The 27698-nt window shown below is 37.8% G+C and overlaps 1 protein-coding gene across 26 annotated transcripts in view; it reads left to right on the plus strand.

The window, feature by feature from the left end:
* The window catches only part of LOC131039677 (uncharacterized), a 163715-nt gene extending 144529 nt beyond the window's left edge, over nucleotides 1–19186 (plus strand). The window contains exons 18-24 of one of the 26 annotated variants that reach the window (XR_009104697.2): nucleotides 4806–5621; nucleotides 5756–5830; nucleotides 6143–6308; nucleotides 6425–7774; nucleotides 7891–7990; nucleotides 8363–9108; nucleotides 9288–9720. Coding sequence is in view for 3 of the 26 variants with exons in the window: in XM_057972471.2 (XP_057828454.2) it covers nucleotides 4806–5621; nucleotides 5756–5830; nucleotides 6143–6308; nucleotides 6425–6536 (1169 nt within the window). In the remaining 23 variants the exon portion in view is untranslated. Of the gene's footprint in view, nucleotides 1–4805; nucleotides 5622–5755; nucleotides 5831–6142; nucleotides 6309–6424; nucleotides 9109–9287; nucleotides 9721–18617 lie in introns of those variants that run through there. The other 25 variants (XR_009104694.2, XR_009104698.2, XR_009104701.2 and 22 more) reach the window with 25 other exon arrangements.
* Nucleotides 19187–27698: the final 8512 nt, after the last annotated feature.

A 27698-nucleotide genomic window follows, 5' to 3' on the forward strand; every position in this document is an offset into this window, starting at 1 on the left:
GTCCCACCACCGCCACCCAAGCGCCGCCGGGACGCGGAGACGTCTGGGCGTCTCCCACGTTCCCATGTCAAAGCTAACCAAAAAAAGCAGTTTTTAAAAAACATGTGACTTTTGGGGGGGTTAAGGGGTAACCCTAATTGGACGTGGGCCAATAGAAAAATAACACCTGACGCCACCTGAAAGTCTTCGACTCTATTGGTTATGTTTGGATGCCAGATGCCAAGCACACAAAACTGGATTCCAAGAGCTAGAAACTCATGTTCATAGGGTATAGTGATAATCATAAGGCCTACAGGTTGATTGATGTAGATACCAATTGTCTCATCTTCAGTCGTGATGTTGTGGTTGATGAAGAAAGTGGGCCCTTTTATCTCCCCTCTCCTACTCTAAGCCCTGAGGACGAGCCTCTGAAGGCTAAGGATTTGGGTGTTTACCTTCCCCTTGCTCCACCTGATGGGAGGGATTCTGATGACTTTGACTTTGCAGTTGTGGAGTCACCTATACATGATATTGCACCACTTGACTTTCCTTGGGAGAATTCGGATCCACATCTAGATTAATTTGTTCAGGCACCCTAGGTGTTGTTGTTACTCTTGACTTGAATGTTGGTGCTTCTACTCTCCGGCCTAGGCGGTGGGCCAAGATCATTGGTGATCTTCATGATGATGAGCTTATTGAGGGTAGATCAACTAGAAGCAAGTGCAAGCAACACCACACAGTTAAGTTTGCGCTCATGGCTAACATTCATAGTGTTTATGAGCCTCAAACATATTCAGATGCTAAAGGAATACCTGAGTGGGAATAGGCTATGGAAGCTGAACACCATATTCTTTTGAAGAACAACACTTGGGTCCTGTCTGATCTTCTACTTGGGAAGAAACCCATTGGCTGCAAATGGTTGTATAAAATCAAGTATAAGGCTGATGGAACCCTTGATAAGTATATGGCTCGGTTGGTAGCCAAAGTGTTCTTGTAGAAAGAGGGCATCAACTATGAGGAACATTTGCTCCCACAGCCAAAATGAGCACCATTCGGCTTGTCCTCGCTATCTTAGCCCAATATGGATGGAGAGTCCATCAAATTGACGTCAAAAGTGCCTTCCTCAATGGTGATTTGGACGAAGAGGTATACATGACGCAACCTCCTGGTTTCAAGGTTGTTGGTAAAGAACACTAAGTATGCTGACTAGTGAAAGCACTCTATGCTCTCAAACATTCTCCTCGGGCATGGTACATGAAAAATAATAAGTACCTAGTTGATCATGATTTTTTAGAGGAGTCCTTTTGATTCTAATTAGTATGTCAAATAGTATGGTGATGATATTCTTTTTCTTGTTGTCTATGTTGATGACTTGATCATTAGTGGGAGCTCAACACATTTGATTGATGAAATCAAACAAAATTTGTCACTCCTTTGACATGACAAATTTGGGACTTCTGCATTATTGTCTCAATGTAGAGGTTTGGCAAATAGATGGTAGCATCTTTTTATCTCACTCGAAGTATGCCAAATGTTTGTTGGATAAGTTCCGAATGAATGACTGCAAACTTGCATCTACAACTATGGAGAAAGGGCTGATGTAGCATCTTTTTATCTCAGTCGAAGTATGCCAAATGTTTGTTGGATAAGTTCCGAATGAATGACTTCAAACTTGCATCTACAACTATGGAGAAAGGGCTGAAACTATCAATCAAATCAGATTAACTTGTGGTGAATGAATCCACATTCAGGCATATAGTAGGCAACCTCATTTATCTCATTGCTACTAGACTTGATCTCAGTTTTGCTGTGAGCTACATATCTCGTTTCATGTCAGCCCCTAAAGCTGAACATTGGGTTGCAGCGAAGCGTGTGCTGAGATATGTGAAGGGCACTCCTGACTTTGGCATTTGGTACAACAAAAGCAAAGATCCTAGGCTTATTGGTTTTACAGACTTAGATTGGGCAGGTTCTGTGACAAAAAGTATACATCTGGGTATGTTTTCAGATTTGGGCATAGGTGCAATCACATGGACTAGCAAGAAGCAGCAAGCGGTAGCTCTTTCCTCGATTGATTTAGAATATCGAGGAACCGTAAAGGTATCTTGTGAGGCAGTTTGGCTTCGAAGGATGCTTTCTGACATGCAAATGTCTTAAGCAGGTCCTTCTCCCTCTGTGACAATCAAGGGGTGCTAAAACTTGCCAAGAATCCACTCTTCCATGAGCGGACCAAACATGTTGAGCTTCATTGTCATTTCATTTGCAAGCTTGTAGAAGATGGATCAGTTCAGTTGCAGTATGTTCCAACTGAGGATCAGATTGTAGACATCCTCACTAAGTCTTTGAGCTCGAACAAGTTTGGAAAATTTAGGGGGCACCTTGGTGTAGTTGATTTATTACCATTAAGGAAGGGTTTTAGATTAATATTTACATATATTTATTTAATGGTCAATAATGTAATTTTAGATTGTTTAGACAATTTAGATAGTTTCTAAATTTGTTTCAGTTAAATGATTGTTTCTTTAGGAAACATCATCTTTGTAAATGCCTATGTGTATTTGTGATTTCATTGATTAAGATTATCCATTTACCATCATCTTTGGCGCCTATCCTTCAACATTGCTATTCTTCTGTGAAGCATAGTTGGTAGACTTGGACTTGGCGAAAACTACACATACCCAAAATATCCGACACCTATAATTTACACACAAAAAGATTAAGGATACCAATTTATAATGAAAGACCAAGATGAAAAAATAAAATATTCAATTTGAAGTTGAAATCAAAGTTTTGAGGCTTCCTTCACGATTGTTGTAGCTCTCTGTACGAAAAGAAATGTCAAAGACTATGCTTGCAACCCTCTTTCCTTTAGGCTTCTTTGAATATGATGAATCTAGTCATGCTTGACTCACAAACATCCATTTCAAAGAAGTCAACAAACCAATAATTCTTTGCAATGTTAAGAAAGTTGTCTCAAATCTTGTGACACTTGATCACACCAACTCTTGCCCTTTGGTGTGATCTCTCATCAAATTAAGAACCCAAGGGTGATTCTAGATAAATTTTGTTATGCTCCTTGCATCATCTACAACTAGTGCCACCCAATCATGTTTGCCTTTGTCCTCCAAAAGAAGGCCAAGGTAATGTGCTGTGCACGGGGTCAAAAATAGTGATCAATGCCTATGTTCAAGCAATCTCCCAACCGCCACATATGCTGCTGCATTATTGTTTACAATTTGAACTTCATTCTATATGCCCACCTCTACAAATTCCTGCAACAATCGACTCAATGTTTTTTCATTTTTTACTTTGTTAGAGGCATCAACTGATTTTAAAATATCACCTCACCATTTGAAGCAACCAAAAGGTTGCTAATGGTGTGGTTCTTTCTGTTTGTTGTTCCATTGATACGAAAGCATAGTTCAGGCAAATTTTTGCAATTGTTTTTTTTGTTCTTCCACTACTTGCTTTGCCTCTTTAGTTGCATCCATGATCAACCTACAACTATAAAGTGGAAGTAAAATGCTTACAAAAAAAAATAAAAAAATTTCTGACCTGTGCTTCAAATTCTTCAGATTTGTCATCCAAATTCATTAAAAAACCCTTCCAGTGTTCTCACAAGGATGCAAGAGTGTTGTCACTGCTGTGTGCAAAGTGGGAGGGGCATTGGTGGTTTTAACGAGGAGAATTCCACATCTTTTCAGCATTTTATGTCACTTTTTAACATGAACTATGTATAACTTGGGTTATATATGAGTTTTTTGCTCGGACTCACTGAGTTTCTGGCGAGAACTTGCTAAAAAACTGGTGAGTACTCACCATAAATTTGGCAAGTTCCTCTGGTGATTAGTTGTTTGGTATTAAACTCGGCAAGTACTGCCGAGTTTGCCAACTATGGAATGAAGGACAACATCGCTTCTCCTTAGATGCCTTGGGTGAGGTATTTTTAATGCACATAATTTTTTATATTGCATGAGCCAATGAAATGTAGATGTGTTGCCTCCTCTTCGCATGTTTATCTTCAATGCATTAGCAAGTGCAAACTATCCACACTGTTCCTCATCTTCCCTCAAGTGTTCTTATTGAATTTGCAGCATTTAGTGCTCCCACAAGAATTGTGTTACTCTCTTTGGCAACAAATAGTAACTAGATTTGATACTATAAAAGACATTGGAGAATTGATTCCTAAGTTATAGTACTTCAAACTTGAAGTTTTGAGCTACTCTGATACAAAATGACTGAAAATTCAAATGCATTATCAAGATAAATTTATTCATAACATTGCAAGATACATATACAATTCTTTGATCCTATTTTCCATTGACTCATAGCTAATCATTTTCCTGCTAAGATCTCTACCATTCCTTATTTTAGCTGAGTGTTACAACCACTCCCCAATACACTAAATAGGTTTATTTAATTAAACCCATGACTTATCATTTAAACTGTTGGTGTAATAATTATTTTTCTTGATCTATGCAAAACACTATAGGAAGGCCTGTGACCATGATTTAGTGCTCAATTCTTTAAGTACTTGTTGAGATGCCCAAATGCTCAAGCTGTATTTTGTATACTTTCCCCCTAAGTATAATAATCTTTCCTATAGACAGGATATGATTCCTTCTATTTCTTAGTCTTATGTTTGTATCTTTTTGTATCGAATTCATTTTCTTTACAATGGTCAAAGGTTTTGTTGGTCCAAACTTGAAAATCATCTTGAGCAGAGAACAAGTTAAAAGTAGAGCTTGAGATTGAGTCAAATGGAACTTCTGTAGCTGTCTATCAAGGAAATTGTATCTAATATTTCTTGAAACTTCTATTTGTAGACAGCACACAGAATACGTTCCTGGTATTTGGTGGAGCAACAACAGGGAGCATTGTAGTGTGGGACCTGACAGACATAGTGAATGATTTCACTTCGAAAATTTCTTCTCTCAATCCTGGAAAAGATATTGTTGCCCAACGGCGCCCACGAACAGGCAGAGGTAGTCAAGGTGGCCGTCGTTGGAGGTTTTTAAGGAACCAAAATGGGAATTCAAAAGATACTGCTAGTAGATCAGATGCTGTACATATTGCAATTTCCAAGCCATTATCAGACACATTGCTGTCAGAAGATGTGAGAGAGGAGATCTCTCTGAATACTTCAGTTAACAGAAGTCAGTTTACATGCTCTGAGGAACAGGACCCAGAAAATGAATTAGAGGTTGCTAAAAAATATAAAAAGGGCTCTTTGAAGTGTCCAACTGAATGTGATACAAATCCTGATACAAGAGGCAGTCATGAAGTGACATCAATGGGAAGGCTGCATGATGAAATACAAAAGTTACATCCTTTACATGTATTTGATCATGCTCACCAGTCTGGAGTCAACTGTCTCCACATCTCGACTTTAAATGGCAATGAGATGCTGAACACAGAGAATTCGGATCTGCTTTACTGTGTTGTTAGTGGAGGGGATGATCAAGCTCTACATATTGCAAGCTTTAAGTTGCATGTGCAAGAAACTGAGAAGAAAAGCTTGGATGCGCCTATATATAATGAGAGGAAAGAACCTTGTGCTTACAGTAGAATTCAACATTGTAGACTAGCTGAGCAAATTATTGGAAATACCACATCAAACACAACAGATGACAAGACTCCAGGTTTAGTTTTTCTTTTAATTGATGATATGTTGGTGATTTCTAGAGATACATATGATCAGTTTTTACTGGGTAATATTCCTAAGATCTGCCTCCATAGCTTTACTTGTGTATATCTTGTATCGATGGGATTTCAGGACTTAGAGTTGCATACAAGTTCACTTGCTTAAGTCAAGAAGTAATCGGCTCTGCCCACAGCTCATCTATTAAAGGCAAGTAAATTCTTCCTAGCTTCATTAGGTATAAATTTAATTGTGCTGATATTTTATCATATGAAACAAATGAGCACATAGAGTTCGAAGGTTATTTTATGTGTTATAATCTAGGATTGGTCATATCTAATATAATGATAAAGACAAAGCCTCAGGTTTCTTAGTTTGAATTGCAGAAATTGTTTTGCTAAGAATGATTGAATTGTGCAATTTTATTTGGAGTGTAACTGTGTTTTAAATTTTTTATTAAATGGTAATACAATGGAAAATTTCTATTTTGGAAAACTCATTGGCCCATTTTTTTCACCACAGGTGTGTGGACAGATGGGCACTGGGTTTTTAGCACTGGTCTAGATCAACGCATTCGTTACTGGCGCTTTTCATGTCTCAATGAAATTTATACTATCAGAGAGCATTTTAGCTCAATTATTAATGTTCCAGAACCTGAAGCATTACATACTATAGTTCATGAAAAAAGGTAAAAATTACTTGGATTGAATTGAAGTCCTATTATTTGGTTTCAAATGCTTTCCTTATTTTTGGAATTTCAAGAGAGGCTATTTTTAATCTCTAATGTACTTTTGTTGGGGTCAGAACCCATTATCAGATTGCTATAGTTGGAAGGGGCATGCAAATTGTTGAATTTTCAAATAACATTGAGATTCAAGATACACATGAAGATGCCGAGAACCTGAGATATAATTGAGAATTGTTTTCCTGTAAGTATTTTCTGTAAACATGGGTATAGGAGGTTAGTGGTAACACAATGAAATTCTTAAATTGCTTTAGAGAATTTAAAGAATAAATTTGATTGGATTTTATGGTTTTAGTAAATGGGATCCTTTGATCTGAGAGAACTGTTGGTTGGAAACTTGGTTTGTTGAAGCTTCATAAGTGTTAGTGAAGTTTCTGCTATTCATTATGATGGTATTTTCACTGAGAGACTGAGAGTCTTCTTACAACTTTTCACACTCTTGTCTTTGCTGTAAAAGGTACATCTTGAGCAACTACATTTCACATCATCAGTTTTGAACCAGGACTGGCATTACAGGTTTTTTTTGACACCTATCACATCAAAGCTCTCTTGTTAAATACAAAGAGGTTAATTATTAGATCTGAACTTGAGTTGGCTAGTATGCACAGTCTATATTTCTCTTAACCTTTATTTTTGTAAGCAACAGATATATATTTCTAGTCACTAATGTTCTAGTATTTACCACTTCCACATCCAACACATATATTCCTAGATCTTGCTGTCATCCACTGATCACATTAATTCCTTATTTCTCTTTTTTAAAGCACCACTCCACTCTTCCTTGTCTTTAACTTCACTATTCCTTCAGCCGTTTTCTGAGCGCTTACCATGTCTGAGTTTGATCATCAAAGTGTCATAGGGGCAGAAATGATCTTAATTCTCTGACAACACATTACTTCTATAATGAAGCTCTTGAGTAGAATGAGAGTCCTTAGGGACTACACTGCCTACTTTGGTAGGTCATTCTCCTTTCACAGCATTCTGAAACCATGCAAGTTTGTTCTGTTCAGAGCTTCTTTTAAGCCACTAGGAGGAGACAGCAAAGAAATTAAAATAGATTGGGTGAGCATTGATGCTGCTGTTATTGTTGATAGCATTATTGGTAAGACTTATAGCAAGGGCGCTAATCCTTTTCCACCCTTCATTCAACCCCTCACTGTTGCTCTGTCCTCTCCTGAACTCTTCAAGCATTCTAGGTTTGATTCCCATTGCAAAATCTTAACTTGAGCTCATCATTCCAAATTTTCTGGGTCCACTATTTGTGCCTCATTATTTCTGCCAATCATATTCCAACCAACTCTATCAAGTTAATCTAGATTTTTCTACAGATGTAATTCTACAAGGAGCTCAAGGCAATATAATGATTCTATAAATTGGCATACTAGAAGGGAAAGGTGAACAAAAAGCTGGTAATATGTCCCTATGTTCATTACTACGAGAGACATGAGATAAAGAAAAGATCTGAATCTGCAATTAATAAAAGAGCAAGGAAGTGAGGATAACTTACTTAAGAATATTTTTGTAGATGATGATGAACATCTGGCTGATTATGGAAAGCAGGGGCGTCTCTCTACTCTGCTGCATCTCCAAGCATTCCCCATCCCAAAGATGCAAATCTAACCCAGGTAATGGTGTCTGCTCCTGTCCAAAATATGACTTCCGGATCACATCACCCTAAGGCTCGTCAGTGTCAACAAATTTTATCTGTCTTTCTAGCTTTTAACTTTAGTGCTAAAGCCTGAGCTTCTGTAGCCCCTACTTTCACCAGGTTTGGACTTAATGCCTATTGAAGTTACCCTTTTAAATCTCCCATCCTTCTACTCCCATTTTCAGTCTATCTACCAGCATTCCAGCCCATCTACCACTAAGGTTACTCAGATCTTTAAACCCCAAAACACTTGCTCTAACCCTGTGAACCCTATGAAATTTGTAAAAAACAATCCCAATCTTCATGCTATTTTAGATGAAACTGCTGATACAATTTATATTCAAAGCAGGAACTTCCAGATAAAAGGGCTGTAAAACCCTTATTGTGAAGTTGGGCTAGTGAGACTTGTTTATGTGGATGGGAACAGTAAAAAAAAGAAAACCTCTGAACTTACATAGAGAGACCAAATGTGATCATTGAGCAACATGAGTAGACCGTACAGCCCATCAATTCCCTTTATGTCAAAGAATGCAAAAAGAAGGATCATTGAAATAATTCAAGAGAAGCTGAACTCCCATCACTCCTAGAGAGACAAGCTACAGAGGAAAAAGCGCAATCAATGCCCCATGAGGGGCACCACTTGGCAGTATCCTTCCATGTAACAGCACACCACATGGCATCTACCTCCTGGCAGCAGCAGTACACACTCGAGGAAAGTCACTATAACTACAAATGGATTTCCTTTTTCTGCTAATCAATGAATACTACTACCGACTTCAATTTTGTATGTCTGTCACTTTCACCTTGCAAGATTCTATTCTAATCCGGAAGGGTACTTGTTAGCAAATAGTAGTGCATATGCATTTAACTTTGTAAGCTTTGTGTATGCATATAACTTTGTAAGCTTTTGCATAATCTGGTCGATGTATTCACCTATATCATATTGTGCCTTTCTATTAGCAAAACAATGCCATTTTCAATGCAAAAATCAGCTGGGCAGTGAGCATAGTCCTTTGCAGCCAGCCCACCCTGCCTTACCAAAAGTTTCTGCAATTTTCATGTAATCTCTCTGGTTTTGTCCTTGTCAGGCACTTGGTAAATTGTTAACTTCTTCTTTATTAATATTCTTTACATTATAAAAAAGAAATATATAAATGCATGGTTATTAGTCTTGAGGCTTTTGTTGGGTACATTGCATTTAGCCTTCTGTTCACTTCCCTGTGTCAGATTAGGTTATTTTTCTCATGTGCCCCCTTTTTTTATAATATGGACAGGCTGATTGTTGCTTTCTAGGCGGAAACTATTGAATAACATAATTAAAGGATACAATAGTGTTCAAACTAGAAACTGTTCTGTAAGGATCCTGTTTCTCATGAAACTGAGGAGAAATGGCAACTTGAATGTTCTATTATACTGGATTGATGAATGAATTTCTATGCCACCATTATGATGAAGTTGGGTTGGAGAGAGCACCAAGGAAAATATAATTCTGATCTTATTTGATTGAGATAATGATAAACAGATTTTTCAGTTGGAATAAAAAGTCAATTTTGTGATCTTTGCTATCAAATATTCTGTATCATATGCCCAATTGTATACTTAAATAAGGAGATTCATGTCTTTTGTGATCTCACCCTCATGTACGGGACATGCCATTTGGCTTGTTCACTAAATTCACCCTCAATAATTATTTCAATTATAGATCTATATGTATGAATGTATATCTTTATGGCCTTATTATTACAAGTCTTCCCGAGGTAAATAATACATGCATTTTAGATATTTCTTTATACTGAAGGAAAATAATCTCAAGTATTGTGTAAGCTATTGATATCGATAAACATGCATGTTCCAAGGAAAGAAGTGTGTTGTTATGTATGGCAGTATGTATACATGTAGTGGAGAAAAGTCAGGAAAGCAGGCTTAGGTTGATTTTGCAGTGGCATCTGAATTTTGTTGAAGGAACTTTAATTGTTCTATCAAGCAGTTCTGCTAACATAAACTAAAATTGACTTAACGCATTCTATTTTCACTTGTTTTAGACACCCTTGAGATTTTTACCACTAGTAACTCAAATTTATCCATACTAAAATAGTTTTGACAATTTATATTAAATTATAGGGTCTGCACAAAAAGGTAAAGGTAGTTTTTGATTTACCACCAAGCAACACACCAATTTGGGATACAATATCCTGTTGTGGAAGCTGCCAAGGAGTTTGATTTCCATTTACCTTATATATTGTTCATACTAGGTTTATGTAGCTTACCCCAGCATAATATCATTATATTTACCTGGCAAACTGAAAGTATAAATGGAATTCAATTATATGGGTCTAAAACCGAAAATCATGGGAAAAAGAAATGCTAAATGCCTGCAAAATTTTCCTAACTGGCCACACAGGGAAAAAATGACAAAAAATGAAATTTGAGGGGTTTATAAGAGAAAAAACCAACGCCATTTTGAAAAACCTTTGAAAAACCAGAACCAGCAGGTTTTTCATCAACAGACTTGTTTAACCTGCAATGTTTTCAGCTTTGACTGTTTTTTTGGTGGTTTGATCCCGTTTTGACTGGTGTTACTGGTTTATTGTTTGAATGGGAAGTGCTGGTTCTGACTAGCACAAGAAGCTTGCTGCATGTTGTTTAAGTGTGGTTTTTTCCTAGCTTCCACTTCTATGTATCCCAGTTTGGATTTGAATCTGTGCCTCATCCGTGGGCTACATATGTCTCCACCATTAGGTCCACTGAGGTGGCACATTTTTTCACAGAACTGTTTTATATCCGTAGATCTGGAGGGGAAGGTTTGTAATCCTTTAACATGACCATGTATTAAATGGGAGAGGGAATGGATATTAACAGCAAATCTTTTGCATGAGAGAATTTATAATGCAGGGTTGTTTATTCTGCCCTTGCATTTGTAGATAATTTTACCATCAAAGGTTTAATAGAGAATCCACTGTAGATTTTGTTAAGTAAAGTTCACTGTATTTATCAAAGAATCAAAAGATGTCACTGGGCAGATGAGGAAGTGTGTCATGGAGAAGAAAAACGATGGTAATGTAATGTCCCCAAATTATAACTGCCCAAATTTTGCCGTAATTGAGGTAGAGCAGGGTTTAGAGATACTTGTTACTTTGATTGAAACCTTGCAATTAAGTTAGAAAATATACAATAATCATATTTCATTAAATAGATCTATCAATTAGGAAATACCAATCATACATATGTAAGACACAGTCCTAATTACAAGATTAAATTATGCTTGAGAGTTCAATCATAGAGGGCATAGAAGAGGATGACTAGATAGGGTGCCCCAAAGACCCTCCACCCTAGGCCTTAGGGCGGATCTCATTCCCCCTTGGCCTCATGTGGCCCATACCATATGAGGTGGAATACTTAGTGAGGTATCCTATCACCGTTTTCCTAAACCTTGTCACCCCTATCCTATGTTTCATGATTACCACATTCATTCACCATGATAGAGAGCATGAGGGCCATAACAATAGGATGCCCAGGAAGTCTATCCTTCTCAGGCCCAAAGGCAACACCCTCTGTACCCCTTTGGCCTCATGGGACTCCTCGATCTTATAGCATGAGGTGGCATGCCTAGAAGGTAACATTGGGGTGTCACTTAGTGAACTTGGGTTATATCACGTGCGTTCATGTCATACTAAAGAATCTCTCTATTTTCAAAAAATATTTCTCTAAACTCCTATTTTGTCACCCCCTCTCAATACACAACCTGAATTGAAAGCCCCCTTATTTTTGCTAGATATTGTATTTTTTCATAGCCCAAATTAAAAATCCCCTTATTTTCACTGATAGACAATATATTGTACCCTCATTTTTGGGATTTTAAACACCCCAATATGAACGCACGTGATATAATATTGCCTAGCCGGTGAAACCCCCATGGAAGGTAACTGTTGTCACAAAAGTTTGCACCCTTGTTGAGCTATCAACTCAACAACCTTGTGAAACATAGAAACAACCCCAAAGTGTGGGACATTGCGAGATGGGGTTGAATCTTCGGAAAAGGCTGACTTCATTCTCAATCCAAGTGTAGGTGTTGAACAAACTCAACACTGCAACTTCTACCTCTAAACCTATCCTAACAACTTGCAAAGAAAAAGGGAAGAATGAAAGGAGGTGATGCACCAAGATATGAGATGTTCCTCTCCCCACCCCAAAATGACACAAAATTCATTGAAATACACTGGAGATGCACAAACTTCGGTTGCATGAATGACCCAAAACACACGTATGGAGGTTAGAATTTGTTGAATGTCAAAGGGGAGAAGGTTTCCTGCTAGTCACACTCATAAACAAGTTAACACAACATATACGTGAGAGAAAGCCACAAAACATACACTTATAATGAAGGTAAGGAAACATACACAACATAAGTTGAAGGGAGGCAAGAATGATAATTTCAATTCATTTATGGCCAATGGCCAAACTTATAGTTGCATAAATGCAAAAAATATATAAATCTTCAAGAGAAGTGAAAGAGCAAAGAGTAGCTCAAACCAACAGGGAGAGAACCCTTTGCAATGAGGCTTAACAACCTATATATAGCAAGTTGGTCGCAAAGAAGAGGCCAAAGGTCAAGGAGATGAAGCCTTGACCCTGGAATGCACAAAGGAATGTCATTCAGGGAAGGCAGGGAGGTGCACAAACTTGACATGTTGTGTATTCAAGTAACCTAGCCATACCCTTACAAAGCAACCCCAAGAACAAAAGTACTTCTGGAAGTTGGATGGCCTGACATTCCAAAGTCAAAGCATGCATGCCTGACATGAAGGCCATCAAGTAACCATAAATAAGCATGGCCCTGGACTCCACTTGATAGCAAGCCTGCAAAAACATTAAATGCACCCCTGTAGCTCCATGAATGAAAGTAGACAAGTAATAGGGGTTGGTGGATGTAATGTCCTCTACTAGATATAGGCCTTTTAACAACATTTACCTAATTTCAATATATTTATGATTTAAATTAATTTGCTTGATTAGGAGACAATTTCCATTCTTAACTTGCTAATGGTATATCTAAAATAGATATTTATCATAGTACTCAATGCAATTATCCTTGAATCTAATATCCTATTGCAATCAATAATTCATAAATTTATAAATCAAAGATAGGGCTTGAGACTTACCTTGTATTAGAGGAGTGTAGACTTACAAAGCTAACCTGCACCCACAAGGAAAGGCAAACAACTACAAACATATCCATTCTTAATTAGTCATAATCTATTTTAAGGTGACAATAGAAAGAGTGGGTATACGAGACATGAAAGGGTTGCTTGGGTCTGTTGTTTACCAAGTCCAAGGAATGGTTGCTTCTAACCTCCTTGCTAGACTTGGCGGCCCATGTTGTTTGCCCTTCAAGTCCATTACTCATACAAGTCTTACCCTGCGGGTTTGGCATAGAGGGTGCAATCTGCTCCTTGACTCCAAGGGTCTTGACCACTTGTGAGCCCCTCGTTGCCACTAGATTACACCTCTATCCATCCCTCACAAGATGCACAAACAAAACTTATTCATTACATATGAAATGAAAGTGCTTTAATAAACTAGTCACTATATCATCAACAATTATAGTCTGATATGATTCATATTACAGACTTGTTTCCTTATGGCTAATTCATATTCTAGTGGATTAACAGGGATACCATTCAATAAAATTTACATTTAAATTATTATGTCTTCATTTAGATATGCTCAGTAAAGTAACAACATATTGCTCAGTAAATATCTATTTCTAACATCTGAACATACCTTAGTTCTTATGCAATAATGGTGGGGTGGGAGAAGTAGATTCTCATAGTTGTGAGTATGCTGAATAGGCTCTTCCATCTGAGCCTATGTTGTCGTAGTATTTCTTCCTTCCTTGGATTCATTTCTACCTTCTATTCTTTCCTTCTTTTTATGTCTTCAGCGATTTCCACTTTCTTTATTTTCTTCTCTACTATATCCTTGTGTTTCTTCGGTGCTGATTGATTGTTGCCTTATTTAACTCGTTGTCCTTTATGTTGCTCTTAATATATTATTGTTGTTGCTCATTGCTTATTGTCCTTAGGATTTATCTCTGCTTATGTCCGCCCTTCCATCCTAGGATATTTTATTCCATTCCTTTATATCTCTCAATGTGAGGGAGAGGTCACACCTCTTCATCATGTATGCCCTTTGGCAAGAGACATACCCTTTCACCATTAGCACCCTTTGAAAGAGTGCAATTCTTCATTATTTCTGCCTTTTGAAAGGGACACAACCTTTCATAGTCAGAGCTGCACTTATTTAAATCAGATCTGCACTTCTGATTCTCAAATTATCCTCCTTTCAAATGAATTCTCTTCTCCCTTTTATACCTCATATTTGGGGAAGTAACAACTCATCATTTCATGCCTCTTGACCATTCATTAACTTAATCGAATTTTAATCATATTTAATTATAATATTATATATTTTTATTTTTATTCTTTTGTATTTTAATTTTATTATTATTTATTATTAAATCATATCTCAAAGTGGGGACATTATAGTGGAGCATTAAGAGCCTTGAGTGTTGATCATGTCATATAGAAGTGTTGCAAGTTGTCGGAAGTCAGACGTTGGATCTTTTTGCAGGGGAGAGGAGTTGAGAACTTGAGGGTTATGAGATTTCGGGGTCATGAAGGAAAAGGTTAAGATACTGGGGGTTCGAGGATTTCGGGGTCATGAAGGGAAAAGCTTGGAACCTAGGGGTTTCGGGATTTTGGTCATGATAGGAAAAGCTTGGAACTTGGAGGTTCTGGGATTCTGGGGTCATGAAGGGAATAGCTTGGAACTTGGAGGTTTCGAGATTTCGGGGTCATGAAGGAAAAGGCTTGGAACCTAGGGGTTTTGGGATTCCAGGGTCATGAAGGAAAAGGCTTGGAACTTAGGGGTTTCGGGATTCCGGGGTCATGAAGGAAAAGGCTTGGAATTTGGGGGTTCCGAGATTCTAGGGTCATGAAGGAAAAGGCTTGGAACCTGGGGGTTCTAGGATTCCGGGGTCAAGAAGGGAAAACTTGGAACCTGGGGGTTCCGGGGTCCTGGGCTCATGAAGGAAAAGGCTTGGAACTTGGGGGTTTTGGGATTCCGGGTTCATGAAGGAAAAGGCTTGGACCCTGGGGGTTCCAGGATTCCGGGGTCATGAGGAAATGGCTTGGAACCTAGGGGTTTTGGGATTTCGGGGTCATGAGGAAAAGGCTTGAAACTTGGGGGTTTCAGGATTCCGGGGTCATGAGGAAAAGTCTTAGAACCTGCCTCTCGACAAGACAACACTTAACACTTTTATGACCATTGGCTTTGTCCTTGATCAACTTGGGCAGCGCTGGTGCATGGAACATATCTCTGGTCGGTTCTCATTGATGGACCAAGGGTGTCATAAAATGATAACATTTTGTTAACCTCTGCGGGATGCTTGCTTGCTAAGCATGAAATCCAGAAGCCCTAAGCATCCATTGGGCACTGAGTCACTTGAAAGACCCAAAACACGTGCATGCCAACACTTGGAGGGAAGTTGAAAACTAGAGCATACATTCTCTTAAGGAGAATGTAGCAGGTGCAAAAGCACCTATGAAAGCAAAACAACCTCTAATCTAATATTTACATTGATTTACAACAAGAGGCAACTAATGCATTTGCCTTTGTCAAAGATGAATCTTTTGAAGGAGCCGATCTCCTTTATACTATAGTTGCAATTATCTAATTGCAACAATTAAAATCTTTTGTATGCATGCATCATATCATACATATTGCATATATGGTGAAAGAACACTTCACCGTTCACCTTGCCACCATAAGGAAGCCATAGAATGTAGGCATTTGAGACATTTGGGTATGCATCGAGCATACATACAATAGCAAGGGGGTAGTATTTTTGGAGTAGGCTAGTTTCATAATAACTACCACTTGCAAAAGAGAAGACACTTTCTTCATACAAGGGGGGATCATTGTTTCCACAATAGTCGACCTCCTCTAGGTGTGAGTTGAAACCAAAGGAAAAGGCCTCAAACTCACATGGCGATGAAAAGTATACCATACCTCTTTCTTGATCTGCACAAGGGGGTCCTCATGCATATCAAATAGAAAACTTTGAAGCTCAGGTTTACTGTCAATTTGAGCAACAAGATAATTACTCTTTTGACATGTATGTTGCTGCTCAACATCACCATCTGCGATATGATAGTCCCAAGTGAAACATTCAAGCTGAGGCACATTGTCCCTAATGCTAAAATAAACTTCTTCACCTTGAATGAAGACTTCAAATTCAACTTCATCACATTCCGAGACAAGGGAGAACCAACATACATCATAATCACACGTGCCGATACTTAGTTCATCAACACCAACCTCAAAATTATGAGGCACTTTATATGAAGATCTAAAATCTTCAAATTGCCTCTCTGTTTTTGTTTCTTCCTCTTGGCTACCAACTGCAATTATCTCATGCTCATGGCATGATCTGTTCCCTATACTGCCTGTAGGAATAACATCATTTTTTGTGGCGTCTCTAGCATGTGTAGCAACAACCACATCCTTTGAACACAAAGTAGCCTCAATCTCCATCCTATCCTCTGAAAATGGAACAAAAGTAGGTAAGACATCAAAGATATTTTCTTTTTCACCATTCTCATCATAGGATGACTTATGTTCTGAATGGTCAACATCATGACCTGATCTAATTGGCTCCTCCATGTCCTCACATCCACACTCAATGTCCTGCAATTGTAGATTATCTTTGAATTTACTTTGCAGCAAGTCTAAACCTCGATCTTGTTGAGTAAAAGGAAGCTCACAACTAGCATACAACACCTCCCATCCTCCTTCATGATCAAGCCAATCAGCCTTCCAAACAGCAGGTCCACCTTTGAAGAGTGAGATAGTGTCAGGGAAAGAAGATCGATCTGGTAAGGGATGTTGCAAGGGAGGTTGTAGAGGGGAAGGCTCTTGTAAAACAACAACTTGAGCTCCTTTGAAACTTGGTATTTTATTCTTAGGAGGTTTATTTGAAGGCTTGGAAGGTCTCCCTTGTTTGAAGCTTGGGATTACAAATATGGGAACCCTTGGGGCAGAACATTCATCTTGCATGAGCTACCTCTCTATAGTTGCTACTTGATTAATTTCCTCCTTCCTAGCAAAAGCAAGCTGCTTTGCAAGGAAGTCCTCATGTTGTTGTCTTTGGGTTTCCATTTGTTGTTTCTAGAGCTGAGCCTGATAAGCAAGTTGACTTTGTTGTAGACCATACTCTCGCTCCTTCTCAATAGCTTCTAATTGCTTTTGGAAGTTCAACATTATATCCTTGATGGTGACATCTTCCAAGCTTTTCACATTTTGATGGGCATGTTGGAAAGAATCAAAATTGGCCTCTTGGGGTTGTTGATAAGTGTAGACACATAAATTTGTCCACTTAAATAAATGAATATTTAGTATTTATTTGATTATTTAAACCATCAGTCAACAGTTAATTAAATTGATATTTAATTAATTCATCTTAAACATCTTATTCTATTAATTAAATAAATTATTCAATTTATTTAAATTAATACATTTAACCATACTATAACAATTAAATTAAATGAATAAAGCATATTTGTTTGATTTAACCCCATAACTTATTTAAATAAATAAATAAATATTTATTTAAAAACCCTCAACTCCCCCCCACTTGCATTCTCCTACAAATGCAAGTTGCACAATTTTAGCTGAAATAAATGAATTTTATTTTAATTAAAATCCTATTTTCTCACTCACCAAACCCAGTTGCCTCCTAAACCCCTTCTAGATTCTTCTAATCCATTCCAAATTAGCCTAATCCATCCCCTAATTATTGTCACATTATTAAGCAAAGAGAAGTCACTTTTCAAAGCATCCAAAGTCTTTGAAATGTATTAAATGCTTTTTATTCTTCAACAAGTTAACCCCCAAAATCTTCCAAACCATTTATGGCTCTTACATAACCATTTATGACTCTTACATAAACATTAATGGTTAAACTCAACTCACCCACATGGTTAAAGACTTTTCCTCCAACTCAACCCTCATTTAACTCATGGGTCTCTCTAAGCATTCATTGCTTTGACCATGTTTATCCCCATTAACTCTTGCATAAGAGTTTTTCCATTGGATAAAGACATTATTCATTGGATAAAAGTTTTATTCACTAACTCAAGCTTAACCAAACCCTCCCAAGGTAACCTTCATGTCATCTCAAACATTTAATGATTCTTCCCTCTCCTCTCAAGCCATCTCATGTTGACATTTGTCATCGTGAGATTGGGTTGAAAGCCATCACATGGATTGATTAACTTTCAATTCTGGTCCTTGTTAAGATTACTCAATCTTTACCATCCATTGCCCTATTTCTCCTATAAATAGAGCTCTTATTCTTTATTTTCAAAAAAATCAGAAATCTTTGTGCATCAAACTTAGTCTTTTTTAAGAGAGCATTTAGAAGCATTTGCATTGTTATTTTGTTAAAATTTATATAGACTAACTAGGTGCTTTCTCATAGTAACTTATTTACAATTGCATAAGCATTTGTTCTCATTTTCATAACCATCTTGAATTTTCATAAGGCATCTATAGATAGTGCTAAAAGCCGAGAGCTACACTCATGTGAAACTTGGAGAGGAGAGGAACAAGGGAGGAGCATCTATGATAATTTTGGGGAGCATCTTAGGGGTTTTCTTTCCCTCTTTCATCTGTTTATGCTTCTTATTGTATGCTTTTTATCTCTCTTGATATGCATGTTTAAGTTTTTAAGTTCATTTGTGTTTCGTTTTGGTTGTCACTAACATATTAACATTTGGACTTGTCTTGTGCCTCCTTTTGACTTGCATCATTTGGTGAACCCGACGTGAATCCAACATGCAACCTTCTGATCTCGATTCTAACTTTTGTTTTGATTTTCTTATAATTTTCACACACAGGTTGCGTTTTTGTCTTGCCTTTTGGCACCCTTGACAGAAGGGTTTTAGCGCTTTGGTTAGACTTTTAGCACTTTCGTTATAGTTTTAGTGCTTTATTTAAAGTTGTAGCGAATTTGTTTATTAACTAGCGTTGTTGTAATAATCTAGCGCTTTTGCGCTCTCTGGCTGTCATTTATTTAATTCTGTCAAACAATTTAAATTAGCGCTTTTGTTAATATTTTAGTGCTGTTGTTATTTGTTTTGCGTTTTTGAAAGTACTTCGGCGCTATTGTCCGAAGTAGCGCTTCTGTGTTCTCAAAGTAGTGCTTTTGTAATAGTGAGCTAAAAAAAAAAAAAAATTGTAACCGAAAAAAATAAAATTTAAAATTAGGTTTGTGGAAGCCCACCAAAAGATTGGACATTTCATTAACTTTTCTTCTTGCAAGTCACTAACAATTTCTTGCAGGATTGGAGGAGTTAGGGAGTTAGGATTAGGAGTTTGATTTCTTTCCAGCTTTTGAAGTTGGGTAAAAAAGAATTCATTTTCTTTTGGTTTAAAAAAAATCTCATATTTCATTTTGGGCTAAAAATCAACTACATCTTCATTTGAGCTTAAAAAAAGTCTCATTGTAAGGTAACAAAAACAACAAATCAAACACTTTGCGTTCTTGCAAGTTAGGGAAAAACATTTCAATTTGGGCTTAAAAAGAACAAAACAATCTTTCATTTCTTGCAATGGTAAAATTCACAATCAACCTTTTATTTGCAAGTTAAAAAAAACAATCAAACTTATCCATTTATTTGCAAAAACGATTTTCTTTTAAGCAAAAGTTCTTTCATTTTGTTGATCAGGATTTCACTTTCCTAGTTAGAAAACAAATTGCTTTGTGGAATAAAAAGAATATCATGTCTGTTGGAGCAACATCTCCAAATAGCAAATAGATCATATTGCAATACAAAAATTAAAAAAAACAAGTGTTTTTTCGTGTTTGGCACGCTTGTGCAAATCTGTAGAGTGGTCCCATTTCTAACACACACTATCCTCTCTCTTGACTCTCGTGGTCCTAGGTGCAAGAGAAAAGTGTTAGTAGTGTTATAAATTTTCTATTTTTAAGAAAGGCCTACCAAGAGACACATCACTCTTGGTAACGACCTTGCGCGGTAAATCCTTCGAGCCGCTATAGAAATCAGATGAGAGCGAAAGTTGTAGCCTTGGGTGTAGTTGTTCCTACAATATAACTTGCTGAAAGGACATATGGGCTCCATCACAAGTTACAAGGCTCTTAAGTGAGTCACTGTAGAATGAACTTACGTCCAAAGACATCAATCATTACTAGACACCTCTTATTTTAGAAGCCCACCCGTTCTGTTGATTAAGGATATTTGTGAAAAGTTCAGTGCAAAAACATAGATGATTTTGCTCCCAAGATACTCACCATACATATTTCCTTGAGTAAAAACAGGGCTTTTTGAAAGGCTACTTGTAGCTTGATAAAAGTGGTGACTCCCCCATCATAGGGATCATCTATCTGTTATGTTCATGCAAGACTTAGTATATCACATCCTTACCCCCATGGCGGGATACATAAGGTATGTAGTACCAAAGTTGAAGAAATATCAAGATGTGGGCTAAAAATATCGCAACTGGCCATGACCTTAGGAATAAAAAGTGTTTGAGTTGTCTTCGTCTTGTTTCAGACCAAGAAAAATTTGGGCTGACTTTAGGCTTTGAGAACATAACATACATTTATAAAGGGTCAAAAAGTTCATGATTGGGTTAATTTAGACCCACATTTGTGCTTTTTTAAAGGGGCAAGATTATATGCTTGTGTGCTTGCTGTGTTTTCTTGTCAAAGGATTCAAAACAAATTGAACTAAGTATCCATCCAACAAATCTACATCAACATTGATAAACAAATCTACATCAAGAATTGGAACATTGATCAGTTTGTATGACCATCACTCATATCTTGAGAAAAAGAAATCTTCATCAAAATATCAAATTGAAGAAAAGACAACTTGCTTCAAAGGCTTTTATCAAGAAAAAGAATTTTCCATATCAATAGACAACTCTTTCTCTCACATAGAGTATTTTTGCATCATATGCACTTGTACCTTCAGGGAAAATCCAACAAATTTGCAAAGAGCCTTTGAGCAATAGAGCTGTCACTCAGCATAGAGCTTTTGGTTATCACAAGAACAAAGGGGGCAAAGATCAATCCTTCTTTTTTTCCTCAAATCTGTATCACATACAACGAAGCTCGAGAGGAACCACCAACCACTGTAAGAGAGGAAGAAGTAGAAACCCCCTTCATAACGAAAGAATTTTATTGAGACACATATCCTACCCACTTTCACATTCAAACATCACAAAATCACTCAACTCTCAACACAAAGAGGTCTTGTCCTTAGTTCTTTCATATATTGCTTAAACAAACCAACAAGTCAATTTTTTTTTAGGTTGTCTCTACATCTAGGATCAGTCATCCTAAGAGGCATTTTTACACATCTAGATAGGTTAAAACTAGTTTATGAGTGCATCCTTTCATTGCTAGGTAGCTTGGATTGTAACACATCTCAAACTTTGCTATACCTCATCACATCAAATTGTTGAAAAACACAAAAGCAATTCACAATGAACTTTGTTGACATCCGACCTCCAGTATTAAAGATCTATCTTCCACCAAACATTTCACAAAAACTTGTCTTCCATCAAACATTTCATCACCACGTCATAGTCATTTTTACAACATCAACTTTCAAAACCATGACTCAAACAAGATCAATGAGAAATCGACAACCAGAAATTGAAGAGGAGGAAGAAAACCTCAACGATTTTCATGAGGCCTTTGGAGGAGGCACTAATGATGAAGAACCCAACAGTCCTACTCCAGAAGATATAGAAAGAGCACAACATAATCCCAAATTCAACACTCTTTGATGAAATTCTTAGAAACAATGCCAATGCTCATTTCTTGAAACTCGCTCAAGAGAGTGCCAAGCTTCCCTCCAACTTTGATACAACACAATTACGACAAACATCTGAGCAACATAGCCATCATGATGGTGGAGGATGTAGAGACTAATTCCACTATGACCCTAATCATCAAGGGAATCCTCCACCACCTCCTCCTTCAGGAATAGACATGTTGAGGCAACAAATATAAAATCTCGCCCAACAATTGAACAATGGTGTGAAGACCAATCAATTCTCGCTTAACGACATTTGTCCCTATCCTTTTGATAGGAACATTCTTAGGCCACCTTTTCCATGAGGGTTCAAAACGCCCAAATTTGAAAAATATAGAGGCAAAGGAGATCCTAGGGACCATGTGCGAGAATTTCACTCCACTTGCTTAGAGTTGGCCTGTGAGGACACATATCTGATGCGCCTCTTTCCTCAAAGTTTGGGAGGCGCAACCACACAATGGTTTTCACGACTGTCAGGTGGTATTAGAACATTTGAAGAACTGGTCCAAAAATTCACCGCTCATTATGCACACAACATAGAACGTGATGTCACCATGGCAGATTTGTGCAACACAAAACAAAAACCAGGGGAGTTGTTCTTAACTTTCCTACAACGGTGGAGACAACTGTCTAGCAGACGCTCCCTTCATCTACTTGAGCAAGAATTAGTGAAAATTTTTCATTTCCAACTTAAATGATGAAATGGAATTTCATTTGGACATGAAGGGCACAACATCCTTTGAAGAAATGATAACTCAAGGGCTCAAATGTGAAAGAGCCCTTGTAAAAAAGGGACTTATCAAAATTTGTAATGAAAACAAAGATGGTCCTCGTCCACATTATAATAACGACAAACCAAAATTTTGGAACAAAAACAAGAACGTTGTCAATGACGGGACAATGGACGCAAGAATAGTAAAAAATGCACAACCAGTGGTCAAGTTTGCAGGACAAAACCCCCCTCCTAACAACAACACCATCAATAATCCACAAAATCAAGGTCGCAATACACAACAAGAGGAACCAAAATAAAAGAAACAAAACTAGAAGCCAAAACACACATATACACCCTTAGGGAAACTTATCGAAACGATCTTATGCCAATTAATATCCTCCAATCTTGTGACCTTACCAAAAACATCCAATTATGAGCCTCAAGTCAAGCCTCCATGGTGGCGAGATCATGAACATTGTGAATATCACCAAGGAAGACTAGGGCACAAAACAAGCAATTGCCATTGGCTAAAAGATCTTGTTCATGATCTTATTGATAGAGGAGAAATTGAAATTGAATGACATGACCCAAAAAAATCCAATGATGATCACTAAATGTTCAAGAATCCACTTCCATCACATGATCAAAGTGGTCCCTCCACTTCAAGAAGAAATACAGATACGACAACCAATTACACACAAGCCACATACCATTATACTATGAATCACCTTTATGATGTGGATGAACAAGTTGCAACTCTTACCATAAAAAATCCAAATCCTACATGCAACATTGTTACGTGTCGTAGCAAGACTACTATTCAAGCGACACCACAAGGAACAACACCCCTCACCAAACAATATAATCTTGTAGAGAAATTGGATAGAACGCCAGCCCTCATCTCCATATTAGAGCTTTTACGCTTATCCCCCACATAAAACAATCTTGGATCAAGCTCTCCAAGAAGTGTCCGTCCCCGCCAACCTCAACATAGATTAGTTTCAAGCCATGGTTGGTAGTGTAAAGTCATCACCATGTCTCACTTTTATCGAAAGTGACAACACATCCTTCCAACAACCCCTTAATGCCTCCCTCCATATTGAAGGATTCGTAAACCAACATAGAATCAAACGAGTCTTGATTGCCAATGGAGTCGTCTTAAACATATACACCTTGCACTTAGTCACAACATTGGGTTATGTAGTAGAATCAGTGGATGTCAGCAAGAAAATAACCATCAACGCATATGATGATTGAGAATGTTCTTCCAGAGGAGCTGTTATATTACCCATCAAGGTTGGGCCAGTGGTGAAGCATATAGTTTGCCAAGTTCTAGACCTTCCTTTGCCATGCAATCTCTTGTTAGGGAGACCTTGGATACATGCCATGCAAGCAGTCCCATCCACCTATCACCAATGTATAAAGTTTCCACATAATGGGGTAGAAATTACAATCCTTGGTGATGCTAATCCATTTGCATATTGTAATAATATTCACCATCAATAAGAGATCACCGTACCTAACAATAGAGAAGCTATCTGTTCCTCCTCATATGTTAATCCAACCTCTCTTTCCAACTTAACAACCCCTACACCAAAACAGGAGAAATTGAAAATGAAAATGGTTGAGGAAGGTCCCGGTGAATATAATCTTAGCCAACTCTTTTGTGTTGGGTAGTTACTCACATCCCCTAGAACTCATGGCAAACCCCAAGGTTTACTTCAAACACCACTGGCCAAAAGAACTTGCACTTTGGCACAATTCACCCCTGGTAAAAGTCAAGAGGAGGAAACCATAGATGAAGACCTGGCAGAATGGATCTACACAGACCCTCCCAACAAAGAAAGCCCAAAGGCTAAGCTCCCCATTGATAAATATGGCAAAGGCTTCATTATAATGCAAAGAATGGGCTATGATGGCCATAGTTCTTTGGGACCTTGCAAGGACGACAAGAGCCCTTACAACCTGAGTTGAAACAAAGAGATAAATTGGAGTAGGTTTTCAAAGAGAATCTCTTCCTAAGCTTTGATTCAAAGGAAAACCTAGCAAACCCGTGTATCAGCCAATTACTCCAAGGATGCAATCCTTGACTATATCAGCAGCACCAACAACCCCACCAACAACACTAGCAGCACCAGCAACCCCAGCAGCACCAACAACCCCACCTCCAATAGTACATAAGCCAGTAACTAATGCACTATTCAATTCAAATGACATCCGAGCCTGGCACAGTAATCAGATGCTAGAGAGTGATTCTGAGATAGACTCACATGAGTGGGAATGGGATTCACTACATTGAAATACTTTAGACGAGGAAGAAACATCACCCCCTCCACCTCGTAAGGATATAAGAGTTTATGGAGAAGCATGTATTGAAATTTTTTGGGTTCCTGAGCTAGAAGCAACTTCCACAGGCCCTACGTCAAATCCTACAATTGAATTTGACAAGGAGAGTATCATCGATGAACTTCACGCCTCCGTATTAACCCTCACTGATGCCTCCTTTGAACTTAACTTAATCGATGAAGTAATGCCTATCATTCATCTCGAACTCATTGAATGGAACCAGCCAAATCCCCCGTGCCTTGACCATTTCCAAAACAATGAGGCACTCATAGACTTTCTAGAATTATGGGATAATATACCTAGTGGGGATCATAAAGTTGGGTTTGCCATTGAATTTAACAATGCAACATACTTTGGGGTAGATGCCAAACCTTTCAGTTGCAAAAATATTACAATAAAGCATGGATCTTCTAGTGAAAACCACATAGTGGCACTTTTTGATCCCACAAAAGTAAAAACAAAGAGCCTATCCAAAGGTGAAAACCTCTCTGAGGCGCTTGAGGATGAAAGGTTTGACATCCTCCCCTTTAATACGAATCAGGAATGATCAACCATCCTAATAGAAGAAACAAAAGAATTCAATGAGGGGACCCCTGAGACTCCTCACAAAATACATTGGGCATCTCTATTAACTCCTGAAGAACAACCAAAATTTGTGGAATTCTTTCAGAAGCGCCAAATCAACTTTGCATGGTCTTATGTAGACATGCCCGACTTAGATCCAGATTTGGTCATGCATCACTTAACTGTAGCAGAAGGAGCTAAACCTGTCAAACAAAAGCTCAGAAAGATGCACCCACAGATTGTTGTTCTTGTCAAGACTGAACGTAAAAATCTCTTGGATGCTGGTTTCATCAGACCTATTGATTATGCAGAGTGGATCTCCAATATTGCACTTGTTGGTAAACCTAATGGGAGCATCCGTATCTATACGAATTTCAGAGATTTAAACAAAGCATGTCCTAAAGATGACTTTCTCTTACCAAACATCGACATGATTGTCGATCTAAGAGCAGGTCATGCGATGCTTTCTCTTATGGATGGCTTTCTAGGATACAACTAGATTAAAATTGCTCTAGAGGATCAACACAAAATTGCTTTCACATGTCCACGGGGAACATACTGTTGGAATGTGATGCCATTTGGTCTAAAGAATGCAGGGGCAACATATCAAAGAGCCATGACTATCATCTTTCACGATATGATGCACACCATAATGGAAGATTATGTGGATGATTTACTAGCTAAATCATTAACAAGAGAAAGTCATCTTGCAACTACTGGATAAAATCTTCAACAGATTAGAACAATACCATGTCCGTCTCAATCCAAAGAAATGTGTCTTTGGAGTAACTTCCGGGAAACTCTTAGGATACATTGTCTCAAGTAAAGGTATTGAGGTAGATCTTGCGAAAGTCAAGGCAATCATGGACATGCCACCTCCAAAGAATATTAGCCAGTTAAGGACATTACAAAGGCGGCTACAATCCATTCGACAGTTCATTGTACAATTGACGGATAAATGTCATCCCTTCACCCATCTGTTACATAAAAATATCCGCTTTCAATGGGATGCAAAATGCCAGCAAGCATTCCAAATGCTTAAAGATTACCTAATGAATAGACCATTGTTGATTCCACCAAATCCAAGCAGACCTCTATTGTTATACATTTCAGCTACAAGCACGACATTAGGAGTATTGCTTGTACAACATAATGCGGAAGGAAAAGAATGTGCTGTCTACTACATCTCTCGAACACTGGTAGGCTATGAACTCAATTACATACCTATTGAGCGAGCTTGCTTAGCACTTATCTTGGCAGCCACCAAATTAAGGCACTACATGTTAACGCACAAAGTACAACTTATTGCCAAGATAGATCCACTCAAGTACCTACTCAACAAGACAACTTTGACAGGCCGCTTGGTCAAATGGGCTGTGATCTTGAGTGAATTTGATATTGAGTATGTGGACCGTAAATCTATTAAGGGACAAATTATTGTAGATCAGTTGGCTGATGCACCAATCAAAGGCGACCATCCTCTTATTTCCAACTTTCCAGATGAGGAAATCTTCATGATCACAACTACACAACCTTGGAAGCTATATTTTGATGGCTCATACACCAGACATGGCTCGGGGGCAGGTATTCTTTTTATCACACTTCAAGTTGACAGCATCCCGAAGTCATACATGCTCACTTTCCCATACACAAATAATATAGCAGAATATGAGGCCTTGATCACAAGACTCAGATTGGCCATACAATGGAATCTGAAAGAGCTACAGGTGTATGAAGATTCCCAGCTAGTCATCCAACAAGTCACTGATGAATACCAAACAAAGGATGATAAGCTCATGCCGTACAAAAGGATGGTGGATAGTGTAGACACCTAAAATTGTCATGTCTAATTAAATAAATCTCTCTATTTATTTAATTATCTTTAGCCTAATTCTTCTATTAATTAAATAAATCTTTATTTATTTAATTACTTCATTTATCCTCTTCTAGCCTTATTTCTCATTTAAATAAATACATTTATTTATTTAAATTATCCTTTTTATAAATTAAATAAATATCTTATTTATTTAATTGATCCCACTTCCTCTATTAATTAAATAAATCTTTATTTATTGAATTAATTCATTAGCCTTTTCTACTTATGACACATGTCATTCATCTCTTAATTCATACACTACCTACCCTCCCATTAT

The sequence above is a fragment of the Cryptomeria japonica genome, chromosome 4 (assembly GCF_030272615.1).
Source record: "Cryptomeria japonica chromosome 4, Sugi_1.0, whole genome shotgun sequence".
Lineage (NCBI taxonomy): Eukaryota > Viridiplantae > Streptophyta > Pinopsida > Cupressales > Cupressaceae > Cryptomeria > Cryptomeria japonica.